At 59.3% G+C, this 11,848-nt stretch overlaps 2 protein-coding genes and 1 non-coding gene across 4 annotated transcripts; 2 read left to right on the top strand and 1 right to left on the bottom strand.

Annotated features, from left to right (window-relative positions):
* Positions 1–4,964: 4,964 nt before the first annotated feature.
* LOC132344225 (skin secretory protein xP2) lies at positions 4,965–7,638 on the top strand. The gene has a single exon (XM_059883192.1). The coding sequence runs from the start codon at positions 5,405–5,407 to the stop codon at positions 6,209–6,211; it is 807 nt and encodes a 268-aa protein (XP_059739175.1). The 5' UTR covers positions 4,965–5,404; the 3' UTR covers positions 6,212–7,638.
* MIR210 (microRNA mir-210) lies at positions 6,259–6,356 on the top strand. The gene has a single exon (NR_049717.1). It is a non-coding gene; the product is annotated as a microRNA mir-210 (primary transcript).
* Positions 7,639–9,273: 1,635 nt separating the features above from the next.
* On the bottom strand, positions 9,274–11,825 carry RASSF7 (Ras association domain family member 7). 2 transcript variants are annotated; one of them, NM_001076105.1, is made up of 6 exons: positions 11,797–11,825; positions 11,104–11,234; positions 10,207–10,919; positions 9,966–10,094; positions 9,809–9,890; positions 9,278–9,725 (listed from the first exon to the last, which is right to left on the bottom strand). In NM_001076105.1, the coding sequence occupies exons 2-6, from the start codon at positions 11,225–11,227 to the stop codon at positions 9,694–9,696; spliced, it is 1,080 nt and encodes a 359-aa protein (NP_001069573.1). In that variant the 5' UTR covers positions 11,228–11,234; positions 11,797–11,825; the 3' UTR covers positions 9,278–9,693. The 2 variants fall into 2 exon arrangements, with proteins under 2 accessions (XP_015316849.1, NP_001069573.1); XM_015461363.3 differs by lacking the exon at positions 11,797–11,825 and having other exon boundaries at positions 9,274–9,725; positions 11,104–11,719.
* Positions 11,826–11,848: the final 23 nt, after the last annotated feature.

The raw sequence follows: 11,848 nt of genomic DNA on the forward strand, positions 1-11,848 counted from the left end.
CCACTTTAGTAACCCTGCAACCCTCAGATCAGTCGCTCAGTCGTGTCCGACTCTTTGCGACCCCATGAATCGCACCACGCCAGGCCTCCCTGTCCATCACCAACTCCCGGAGTTCACTCAGACTCACGTCCATCGAGTCAGTGATGCCATCCAGCCATCTCATCCTCTGTCTTCCCCTTCTCCTCCTGCCCCCAATCCCTCCCAGCATCAGAGTCTTTTCCAGTGAGTCAACTCTTCGCATGAGGTGGCCAAAGTACTGGAGTTTCAGCTTTAGCATCATTCCTTCCAAAGAAATCCCAGGGCTGATCTCCTTCAGAAGGGACTGGTTGGATCTCCTTGCAGTCCAAGGGGCTCTCAAGAGTCTTCTCCAACACCACAGTTCAAAAGCATCAATTCTTCGGTGCCTTCTTCACAGTCCAGCTATCACATCCATACATGACCACTGGGAAAAACCATAGCCTTGACTAGACGAATCTTTGTTGGCAAAGTAATGTCTCTGCTTTTGAATATGCTATCTAGGTTGGTCATAACTTTCCTTCCAAGGAGTAAGCGTCTTTTAATTTCGTGGCTGCAGTCACCATCTGCAGTGATTTTGGAGCCCAGAAAAATAAAGTCTGACACCATTTCCACTGTTTCCCCATCTATTTCCCATGAAGTGGTGGGACCAGATGCCATGATCTTCGTTTTCTGAATGTTGAGCTTTAAGCCAACTTTTTCACTCTCCACTTTCACTTTCATCAAGAGGCTTTTGAGTTCCTCTTCACTTTCTGCCATAAGGGTGGTTTCGTCTGCATATCTGAGGTTATTGATATTTTTCCCGGCAATCTTGATTCCAGCTTGTGTTTCTTTCAGTCCAGCGTTTCTCATGATGTACTCTGCATATAAGTTAAATAAGCAGGGTGACAATATACAGCCTTAACGTACTCCTTTTCCTATTTGGAACCAGTCTGTTGTTCCATGTCCAGTTCTAACTGTTGCTTCCTGACCTGCATACAAATTTCTCAAGAGGCAGATCAGGTGGTCTGGTATTCCCATCTCCTGAAGAATTTTCCACAGTTTATTGTGATCCACAATAAACTTTGGCTTTGGCATAGTGAATAAAGCAGAAATAGATGTTTTTCTGGAACTCTCTTATTTTTTCCATGATCCAGCAGATGTTGGCAATTTGATCTCCGGTTCCTCTGCCTTTTCTAAAACCAGCTTGAACATCAGGAAGTTCACGGTTCACATATTGCTGAAGCCTGGCTTGGAGAATTTTGAGCATAACTTTACTAGCATGTGAGATGAGTGCAATTGTGCGGTAGTTTGAGCATTCTTTGGCATTGCCTTTCTTTGGGATTGGAATGAAAACTGACCTTTTCCAGTCCTGTGGCCACTGCTGAGTTTTCCAAATTTGCTGGCATATTGAGTGCAGCACTTTCACAGCATCATCTTTCAGGATTTGGAATAGCTCAACTGCAACCCTCAGGGACCACAAAGATGTAGGCTCCATTGGGGGAAGCAAAGGTGCAGGAAGCGATCCCCTTCTGGTAGGTTATGAAGACAGAACCTAGGGGATAAAAGATGCTCAACATCGCTCCTTGTTAGGAGAAATGCACATCAAAACTACAAAGGAAAAAAAAAAAAAAAACTACAAAGGAGTATCACCACACTGGTCAGAATGGCTATCATCAGAAAATCTACAAACAATAAATGCTCTAAACGGTGTGGGAAAAGGGAACCTCTTGCACTGCTGGTGGGAAGGTGAATTGACACCGCCACTATGGAGAAGTGTGGAGAGTCCTTTAAAACTAGGAACAAAACCACCATGTGACGCAGCAGCCCCACTACTGGGCATATTCCCTGAGGAAACCATACCTGAAGAAGACACATGTACCCCCACGTTCATTCCAACGCTATGTAGGAGGCTAGGACATGGAAGCAACCTAGGTATCCATTTACAGATGACTGGGTAAAAAAGTGGGCCATACGTATACGGTGGGATATTACTCAGCCTTAAAAAGAATGCATCTGAGTCAGTACTAATGAGGTGGATGAACCTAGAGCCTATTATGCAGAACGAAGTAAGCCAGAAAGAAAGATCATATATTAATGCATAAACATGGACTATATAGAAAGATGGTACTGATGGTATGAAGCTATCTTCAGGGCAGCAAAGGAGATACCGACGTAACAGACTTGTGGACGTGGGTGGGGGAAGGACAGGGTGGGACTAACATATATTTGAAACATGCATTACCGTATGTGAAATAGATAGCCTGTGGGTATTTGCTGTGTGATACACAGAGCTCAGATCCAATGCTCTGTGGCAACCTAGAGAGGTGGGTGTGGGATGGGATGGGGTGGGAGGAGAAAGGTTCAAGAGGGAAGGGGCATATGTATACCTATGCCTGATTCGTGTTGATGTATGGCAGAAACCAACACAATATTGTAAAGTAATTACTTTCCAACTAAAAATTAATTTTTTAATGGAAAAAAAACAGGTTGGGTTAGCTGAGGGGTTGGATGTGAGATGGCAGGTAAAAAGGGAGACCAAGGCGGGTTCCTGGACACGTGGGGGGTGGGGGACAGCACGCCAAGTAGGACACCTCGGTGGAGCGAGGTGGAAGTCACCAGGGACCCAGAGGATACCAGTGCTGGGGGGCAGCTGGAGGCTGCAAGGAGAAGCCCAGCTGACTGCTCATCGCCAGGGAGTACCAGTCAGGGAGACCAAAGTGGAGGCAGCAGAGAAGGAGCCCACTGAGAGAGGGTGGTTTTGTTTTTCTGTTTATGGGGGAAATAACCCGTGTGTTTACAGGCTCTGGAAAGGACTTTGCAGAGAGGAAGAATGAATGGTGCCAGAAAGGTGAGGGCCTCTGGAGCAAATCTCTGTGGGAGTGTGTGTGTGTGTGTGTGTGTGTGTGTGGCTGGCACAGCATAGCACCTCTTGGGTGTCACCCCAGCCATGTACCCAAACGCAGGATACTTCTTAAAAGTTATTTGTTTATGGTCGTGCGGGGTCTTTGCTGCTGCACGTGGGCTCTCTCTCGTTGCGGTGCGTGGGGCCGTTCTTGGTTGTGGTGTGCAGGCTTTTCATTGCAGTGGCTTCTCTTGGAGAGCACAGACTCTGGAGCATTCTGGCTTCAGCAGTCGTGGCTCCTGGACTCTAGCGCACAGACTTAGTACTGGGTGCACAAACCCAGTTGGCCCTCGGCACATGGGATCTTCCCAGGCTAGGAATTGAACCCGTGACCCCTGCATTGGCAGGTGGCTGCTTTACCACTGAGCCACCAGGGAAGCCCCAGGATATTTTGGCTCTCTGCTTAAGTATGGATGGCATGACCTTGGGAGAGTTTCTCAACCCCTCTGTGCCTCTTCGCCTACAAAATAGAGATGTTGAGGGCCGGACAGGTGAGCACAGGAACAGAACTTTGGATAGGGGCCAGCAAAGTAAACGCCCTGCATCGGACACCTCCCTCTCCTCCTTAGCTTACTCTTGGCAAGTGCGGGCCCTTCTGCACACACTTACCTGCCAAAGACCACCATCCACCAGAGGGTCCCAGTGGGGGTGGGAACATGCCACTAAAGCTCCAGGGAAAGAGTTGGACAAGCAGCTATGGCCACCTTAGAGCCCCCTTGGAGTGGGACCAGCCCCTCCACCTTCATCCGCATCTGCTGTTGGAGGCTGCTGGAAAATTGCCATCCATAATAAACACATGCACCCGTGATGAGATGTGAACAGGTCCTCAGCAAGCGTCTTTGGATAGCATACAACCCACCCAGCCATGCCAGCCTTTGCTCACACTTGAGATGTGTTCCCATGAAACCGCCCAGAGCCAGTGGTCTGGTCCCAAACTGGGCCAAGGTGAGAGCAGAAGCACACGTCTGTACCTGCACCTGCTGATGTACCTTCTTCCACGCTGATACGCACACCTCACACTCCTACACGCCGTCAGCATCGTCCCTGTGTCCTTCGAGAACCCCGTACCCTGCAGCCCTCAGTGGTTCCTTGGCGTTCGCTGGCACACCCTGCTCCTGCTCTTCCAAGGCCCAGGCAGGCCCAGACACGGGATCCACGCTGCTCTCCTCATGCCTGCAGGAGGGCGGAGCTGGACAAGGAGCTGCCTTGGTTCTGTCCAGCCCGGGCCAGCCCTTTCCCCCGCCATCAAGCCTGCACGAACACACAGGGCCAGAGCTGGGGGGAGGAGACAGGCAGGGCTATGATCCCTGACATAGGAAGGCAGGGGTATCAGTGTCCTAGGGCACAAATCTTTTCTCTCTCAGTCCCGAGCGCCAGAAGTCCAAAATCTAGGTGGACACCTGTGCTTTCTCTGAAATCTGCTGAGAGAGCCCTTTCTTGCAGCTTCTGGGTTCTGGTGCTTCAGGCCTCCTCGGCTAATGGCAGCGTCTGCCTCAGTCTCTGTGTCGCCTTGCTCCCTGTGTGTCTGTACCTTTCTGTCTCTTCAAAGTGCACTTGGCGCTGGATTTAGGGGCCACTCGGATAACCTGGGATGACCTCATCAAGCCGTGAAGCCCCTTTTTCCAAGCAGGGTGAAAATGCCCAGGTCTAGGCATTTGGGTTAGGGTATCTTTTTTTGAGGGAGCACCATTCAACCTACTGCAGAAGGTAGTAAGGGTGCATTTGGAGCCAGCAGGACTGGAGGGGACCCTGCTGAGGGTCTGACCAGCAGGGTGAGGCAGGAACTCAGAGTCACCCTGACTTCAGGCCTGCCCCTGTCCCGGAACCCCAGGCTTCTCCCCTCCAAGCCTCTGCCCGTCTGCCCGTCGCCAGTCATGCCCTGTCCCAAAGCCGTGGGCCTCCTCAGGGGTCCCACAGGTTCCTAAGGGTTCCTTCCAGATCCATACAGTCCAGGCTTTGCTGACCCCCAACAGAACCAATCAGGCTCCTCGCTCCTTCCCCACCCCCCCACCACACCCTGCTCTTGAATTCCGATACTCAGGCTTCATACTCCTGAGGTCCCAGGCAGAGTCAGACACCTCCTGGAGCCCCGCACTTAGCCACCTGGGCAACAGATTTGAAGGAAGACGTGAAATGGCCGGGGTGGTGGGAAGGGGGAGGATGGACCCATGCCGGTTTGTGCCCGCTGGTGGGTCCAGCCCAGGCCTCTGTGAACTCGAGAGGGTGAGGGGTGGGGCGGTGAGCTGGGGGCAGGAGGGCTGCAGGAGGCAGCCAGGGTGGCTGAGGCTGCGGAGATATCGGGGAGCTCTTGCTTTGGAGGGGAACCCCAGCCCTAACTCTCCAGACTGGACGGTGGAGAACAAAAGGGGACCGGGCACCTCTCTGCCTGACTAGGGATCCCAATGACCCATGATTCTGCCTCTGAGCGGCTGAGAAGGGAGTGTAAAGAGCCCGGCCCATGACCATGCTTCCCAGGGCTGCCTCCTTGGGGCTCCACCAGGAGGGATGGACTCCAGGGCTGAAACGGACCTTTCCTTTGGTTTCTACCTTTCCAATGCCCGGACAGAACGGGGCAGAGGACGGGGCCAAGTCGCCCAGGGCCCTGAGCCCCGTGCAGTGGGCCCTCACGACGAGAGAGTGGCCAGGAGTTCACAAACCAGGCAGAGCCGGAGCCCCCTCTCCGCCAGGCAGACCGCCCCGGAGTGGGTGCAGGAGGCTCGTGCACTAAGTGGTCGCGAGCTCACCGCCCGTGCTACGCGTGACGGAGCCCGGCGATCCAAGGAGGCGCCCAGCTCGCGGGGGACTGGGGGCGGGGGGTGCCTAGGCGCCCGGGCCGTTCCACCTTGGGCCGGCGAGGGAGCGCCTCGGGTCGTACCACCCGCCGGCGGGGGAGCCGCCCAGCGCCTGGCAGCCTCCGGGCGCCGAAAGCCCCGCCCGGCAGGTGGCGGCCCCGCCCCGAGGCCGACGTGCGGAAAGGAACGCGCCGGCCTCGCCCGCGAGGGGCCGCTCGGCGGTGGGCGCGGCGTCCCGTCTCCGGCTCGCGTCCACTGGCTGCGGCCCGGCAGGGCGGGCCCGGCTCAGCCGACCATTGGTCGCGAGACCTGGGCATTTGCATACGGGCCGGGCGCGGGGTTCCGGGCTGGCGGGGGCGCGAGGGGGCCGCTGCCGCTGCCGCCGCCGAAGTTGGGCCGAGAGCCGGCGACGGCCCCGCGCAGGGTCGCAGGTGACGCGCGAGGGGTCCTAGGCTCGCGGGCGGGAACTTGGGCCGGGCAGGGGCGGCGGGCTCGGACCGCCAAGTTGGACGGGAGGTGAGGCGGGGGTCGTGGGTGGGGGACGACTCCTCCTCCCGCACGGCGGTCCCTCCAGGCGCAGGGCAGCCACTGCCCACCGCACACTGCGCTGCTCCGGACCCACTGTGCGTGTGACAGCGGCTGATCTGTCCCTGGGCAGCGCGACCGCCCCGCCCCCTCTGTGACCCTGTGGGGCAGGGGACGGCCACGTCGGGTCAGAGGGAGCGTGCCAAGGCGGATGGTAGGCGAGGGCGCTGCACGGACTAGGTGGGCCTGTCTGCGCCCGGCAGTGGGCCGGGTGGGGAAAACGAGGGACATTCAGAGGCCTTTGCTGCCCTTCGCATGCGGGGCCTCAGGCCGGAGCAGATGCCCTCTTGGAGGGAACTCTCTTCTCCCTGTGTGTCTCAGGATTCCAAGGTGTGCAGGGCTCCTGGGACAGTCTTCCTGATGTCGCCAAGCTGAAGGCAGCCCTGGGCAGACACCGGTGTCATTGTCTGACCCTTGGACATCAGGACAGGACCGCCTGAACTAGCCTCTTGAGGGCCACCTCCAGGAACTTTCTTGAGGAAGACAGTGGCAGATTTGGCTTTCCTGTGCCCTCTGCCATGTCAGCGAGGCCACTAAGGGAGTCAGGATGTGAAGACACATTCGCAGTGCCCCCAGACACGCCCTCCCAGGCATGTGGGTTCCTGGAGGCCTGTCTCCCCTGTTGGGTGTTCCTCAGTTCACCGTGAAAGTCTTATGGTTGTGGAGCAGGCCCAGAGCAGCCTCTGGGCCTGCAGATGCCACAGAGGCAGGTTCTGTCCCCTCTCCCAAGCAATCTGGAGGGGAGGCCCAATTAGTTGGGCCCTTGTGTGGACTTGGACACCCCTCAGGAGGGACCCTACCCTAGTTAGCAGTTGATATGGTATGGTAAGTGTCACACCCAGCAGACTTGGCGGGCCAGGCTCTGCAGGTAGCAGGGAGGCTGTCAGCAGCTTTGGGGTTGAGAACCAGCGGTGCGGATTCGCTGCCACTGGCCCACGACCTTTTGTGAACCAGCCCCTGGAGGATCAAGTAGGAATCTGAGGCCAGGCAGGCCAGGAAGGGCAGTGCCTTCCCCCAAAACACAGTCTGGCCTCAGAGCAACCCTGAGGAGGGCTGCCCTGTACTCACACTGGGCAGTGTCCTGCCCTGCCTTCCCCTCGCTTGAGGGGAGCTAAAGAAGAGGGAAACAGAGGATAAGATGATTGGATGGCATCAGCGACTCAATGGACATGAGTTTGAGCAAGCTCCAGGAGACGGTGAAGGACAGAGGAGCCTGGCGTGCTGTGGTTCATGGGGTCGCAGAGATTCAGACACAACTGAGCGACTGAACGACCACTGGGCTTTCCTCCCCTCAGCACACCTCACAGTGTTGTTTTCAAAGTACAGTTTAAAAGTCAAAAGTAAACCTTTCAGCAACTCAAAGATTTGCCTAGTGATCTGAAGCACTTCGGGCAACTTGGGGGTGGGGAGTGGGGTTTTGTTCACTTGGAGAAGGTTCTGCCCCTTTCCCACCCCGGAATGTGTGGGTTGCCTAAGGACCCCCTTTAAGCTGGAGAAGACCGCTCTCAGTGTCCCCAGAGGCAACCTTGGACCAGGGGCAGATCCCTGGCAGTGACTTCAGAAGGAATGGGTGTTCCTAGAAAACAGACACAGGCCAGGGGGCAAAAGCCCACCCAGGTCTGTGCCTGCTGTCCCCTGGGGAGTGGGGACGGGCGGGACACTGGGCAGGGCATAGGCTGGTCCTCCCCTCGCCTCCATGTGTGTAGGGGGGTCCCTGGGTGGCACCTGGCCTTGTGCCCTGCTGGCCTGTGTGCTCAGCTTGGGAGGTGAAAGGGCGCTAAGGCTCAGGGCTTGTGCCCAGAGGTCCATCCAACCCTGTGGACGCAGGTGGGGGATCCAGGTGAAGGAAGCAGGCCCCCCGACGGCCCCCAGTCCTCCCACCCAGCACGGGGCCTAACCAGCCCGTGTGTTCAGGGCTGCACCTTGTATGGCCTGTGCTTGACCCTAAGGAGAGTCACAGGTCAGGCAGGAGTGTGGACAGGCATGGGAATGGGCTGGGGGCTCCAAAGAGGAAACTGGGGCCAGAGCCTGTTCGCCCCCAGGCCTGTACAGCCACTCCTGACCCTCCTCCAGCACAGGTAGGAAGGGCCTGCTCCTGGTTCCCCCCACAAGCCAGGCGCTTGGTGGTCTCCTTGCACTCAGTACTTCATGTCCCCTACAGTCTGCCCCAAGGAAGCAGGGAACACCAAGCCTGGCTCAGGGGCCACCCCAGGAGAAGGGTGAGTCTTCCCCAAAGTTGCCCACCCCCACACTAAGCAGGAAGACCCCTGTGATCTAGGCTGTCCCGTTCTCTGTTCCTCAATGTGCGTGGCTGCACCCAGGTCTTGGAGCCCCCCAGGTTCTGGCTGGTGCAGAGCTCGCCCCTCCCAACCGCACTTTCGGAGCTGGGAGCTGGTGGCCCACCCCAGAGCCAGGGCTGTGGTTCAGACCTCGCCCTGCCCCAATTTCAAGGCTGCAGGCATGCGGCTAAAGCTTCATGCCTGGCTGGGGAGAGGAGATGGGGTGTTGGAAGGCAGGTCGGCACACCCTCTAGGGGCCAGCAAAGCTCCTGGGGCCTGGCAGACCCAGGAGTCCGGGGCCTGCCCCCGCAAGCTCTCAGGCTCAGGAAACCTGATGGACGGGTCTGGTGTGTCCTTGGATCCTCATATCCAGGAGCCACCCCAGAGGGTGCAGTGCTTCTTGCTGCTGGTGGGGAGCAGACCAGACAGGGAAGTCAGGCAAGGGAGGGGTCTGGACAGAAACCCAGGTCAGTGTCAAGGCTACTTCAGGCCCCCAGACCATCCAACCCCAGGCTGCCAAGGAGAGAAGCTACCCTGCCCCCAACAAGGAGAGGCCACTCCCCAGGGGTGGGTGGATACAGCTCCAGCTTTGGATTAAATAACCACGGGTCCCTGGGAGACCTCTGTTTCAGGACCCTTAACTGTGGCTAGCCCCAGGCAGTTCAGGGGACTACTCAGAGACCCTGCAGACCCTGCCCAGTGCAGTCTCAAGACACGCTTAAGCCATGGGAGGCAGTTTATTGAGGTTTTAATGTCGGGGTAGGGAGCCAGTGTACACACGGATGTGGGCAAGGATACCTCCCGCATGCAAGCACATACCCATAGGTTGAACACAGGGTCTGTGCACCTCCTGTCCCCAACAAAGCTGTGGCCTTTGGGGGCTATGATGTCAGGGCTGGCCACGCCCCTAGCTTCTCCAGGGTCTTGGCAGATTCGACAAGGACTAGGGCAAGAGTCTTCAGCCTTCCCGTGCTCCCTGCAGCAGGAATCCTAGGGCTCCAAGGTGTCCTGTCTCAGGCTCCGGGTTCCAGGGCTTCCCACTGCACGGTGGAAGGAGTCTTCTGTGACCACGGGCTGGCCTCTGTCATCCAGGCTAGGCTAACCTTGGCTGCGGACATCCACTCTGAGGTGAGAGCTGCTACCTCAAGGAGTTCTGCCTCATGGGGGCAACTGTGGGGAGGACACAGACTTGAGAGGGCTGAGGAGGGTCACTGGAGGACCTCACCCCATCCAGAGCGGGGAGACAGACATACTCTCTGGGTTCAGGCTGGACACAAGGGCCGGACTCCGGGGGCCTCCCGTGAAGGGCTCTTCTCTGGATGGAGGCAGAAGATCCTATGGGAAGAGCAAGTTAGCTTGGGGCTGGGCGGGCCCCTCACCGACCTGGCCTCCCTCCAGAACTGCTCTGACCTGAGTGCCAGTGGGGTCCCCGTCCGGCCGTGGGGGCGGGGGCAGCGCAGCACCCGTCTGCTGGATGAAGTGCTGCAGGTTGCACTGACGCAGCTCCCGGTTCAGCTCCTCCAGCTCCTGGGCCTGGGCCTAGGGCACACGGGACCCTCAGGCTCTGATTCTGATTTGGAGACCAACGCCCACTCCCTCCCCCAACCCCGCGCTGGGGGCACGGGCTGGGGTGCGGGTCCTGTGGGTTCACCTGCAGGGCGTGCTCGGCAGCCTCCAGAGCCCGGCCCACCAGGGCGAGACTGCCCTGCACCTCCATGCTTTGCCGCTCCTGGGTGGCCAGGTCCTGGCGCAGGCGTTCAGCCACAGACGCGGTGGGCGAGGAGGGCCTAGGGGCCTCTGCAGCCAGGTGTAACTCAGCCTCCAGGGCACGGGCCTGGGCGTCCAGGGCCTGCAGTCTAGCTGCGTGCTCAGCCGTAGCTGCGCTCAGCGCCTGCAGACGGGCCTGTGCCTCGCGCTCCCGGGCCTGCTCCCGCCGCAGCTCCTGCTCCCAGAAGGCCTCCTGGCCCAGCTCCACTGCGTTCCTGCGCACCCTTCGCTCCAGGCCCTGCAGGTCTGTGCAGCAGCCCGGCACAGGCACTACGGGAGCCAGAGGCTCGGGTGGCACAGGGCCGGGGGCCTGCCCAGAGCACCCCAGGCTGAAGGTCAGTGCTTTGCAGGGCTCACGGTCCAGTGCTGGTCGAGGCTTTGGGGGAAGGCTAGCTCGGATGGGACAGCGCTCAGGGGGAGGGCAGCTGTCCGAGGAGGGCCTCCCAGCGAGGCTGGGTCCTGTCCGCCTCAGGACAAACTGGACATCACTGGCAAACTGTCCGCAGGTTGCTTGGGCACCCACAGGACATTCCTGGGGTAGCAGCTGCCGTTCCTTCTCTCTGAGACGCTGCACGAGCACAAAGCGGCCCGTCTGACCTGGAGCCGGGGAAAGGGGTCAGTCAGCCCACATCCCTTACCTTTAGTCCATCTGGCTTGAGCAGCTGGGGGAAAGCAAGACGGACCAGCAACAGCCCCACCCTCCTGGGGGCCAGATGGGGCCCGGAGGCCAGGCGCCACTGCAAGCCACCTGCTGGGCCCATCTGTGCTTCAGGGAACTCACCTATGGCTTGGGCTAGTGCAATGACCACTTCTTGACAGGTGGTCTGCTCTGAAACCCCACAAACCACGCGCTGGATGCCGTCCACCCACACCTTCAGCTCCATGGCCGCCAGTCCTGAGAGCATGCCTGTCCTGCAGCGAGGGCGAGGGCCAGGGGTCAGGCCCCGCCTGGCCCCAGCTCGGCTTGGCCGGCTCTTCCTCCTCAGGCCTGCCCCGCACCCCGGAACTGGCTCGGGACTGCTGCCCCTCGGCATCTGGTGCGGAGCCCCACACGGAGGCCGCACATTCCTGGGGGTGGGGCAGCAAAGGCCAGTGCCCCCCCAGAGAGGGAACCAGAGGGCCCTCCCGCAGCGCTCGGAGGCTGCCCCACTTCCCAGCCTGCTCTCGGCCGGCCCCACTCCCGGAACCAAGCAAATCATTAACCAGACCGGGCCACCCGGCTTGAAGGGCACAGCCCCTCCCGCGGGGCGTCCGCGCGCAGCCCTCGACACCGCAGACCCGCCGCACCCGGCGCGGGCGGCCCCTCCCCTGCTACCGCGCGGCCCCGCGCTCGCCGCGAGGCCGCAGTCCCCGCTCTCGGCGGGTGCAGGTGCGGCGCGGCCCCCTCGCCGGCCCGGCTCCCGCCCCTCCGTCGGAGTCGCAGCCCAGGGCCACGCCCTGCGCCGCGAAGGCCCCGGAACTCGGCGCGGCTCACCTGGACGCTGACCGGCCTCCGGAATCCGGACGCGGACTGGCTGCTGCCAGGC

The sequence above is a fragment of the Bos taurus genome, chromosome 29 (genome assembly GCF_002263795.3).
Source record: "Bos taurus isolate L1 Dominette 01449 registration number 42190680 breed Hereford chromosome 29, ARS-UCD2.0, whole genome shotgun sequence".
Taxonomy (NCBI): Eukaryota; Metazoa; Chordata; class Mammalia; order Artiodactyla; family Bovidae; genus Bos; species Bos taurus.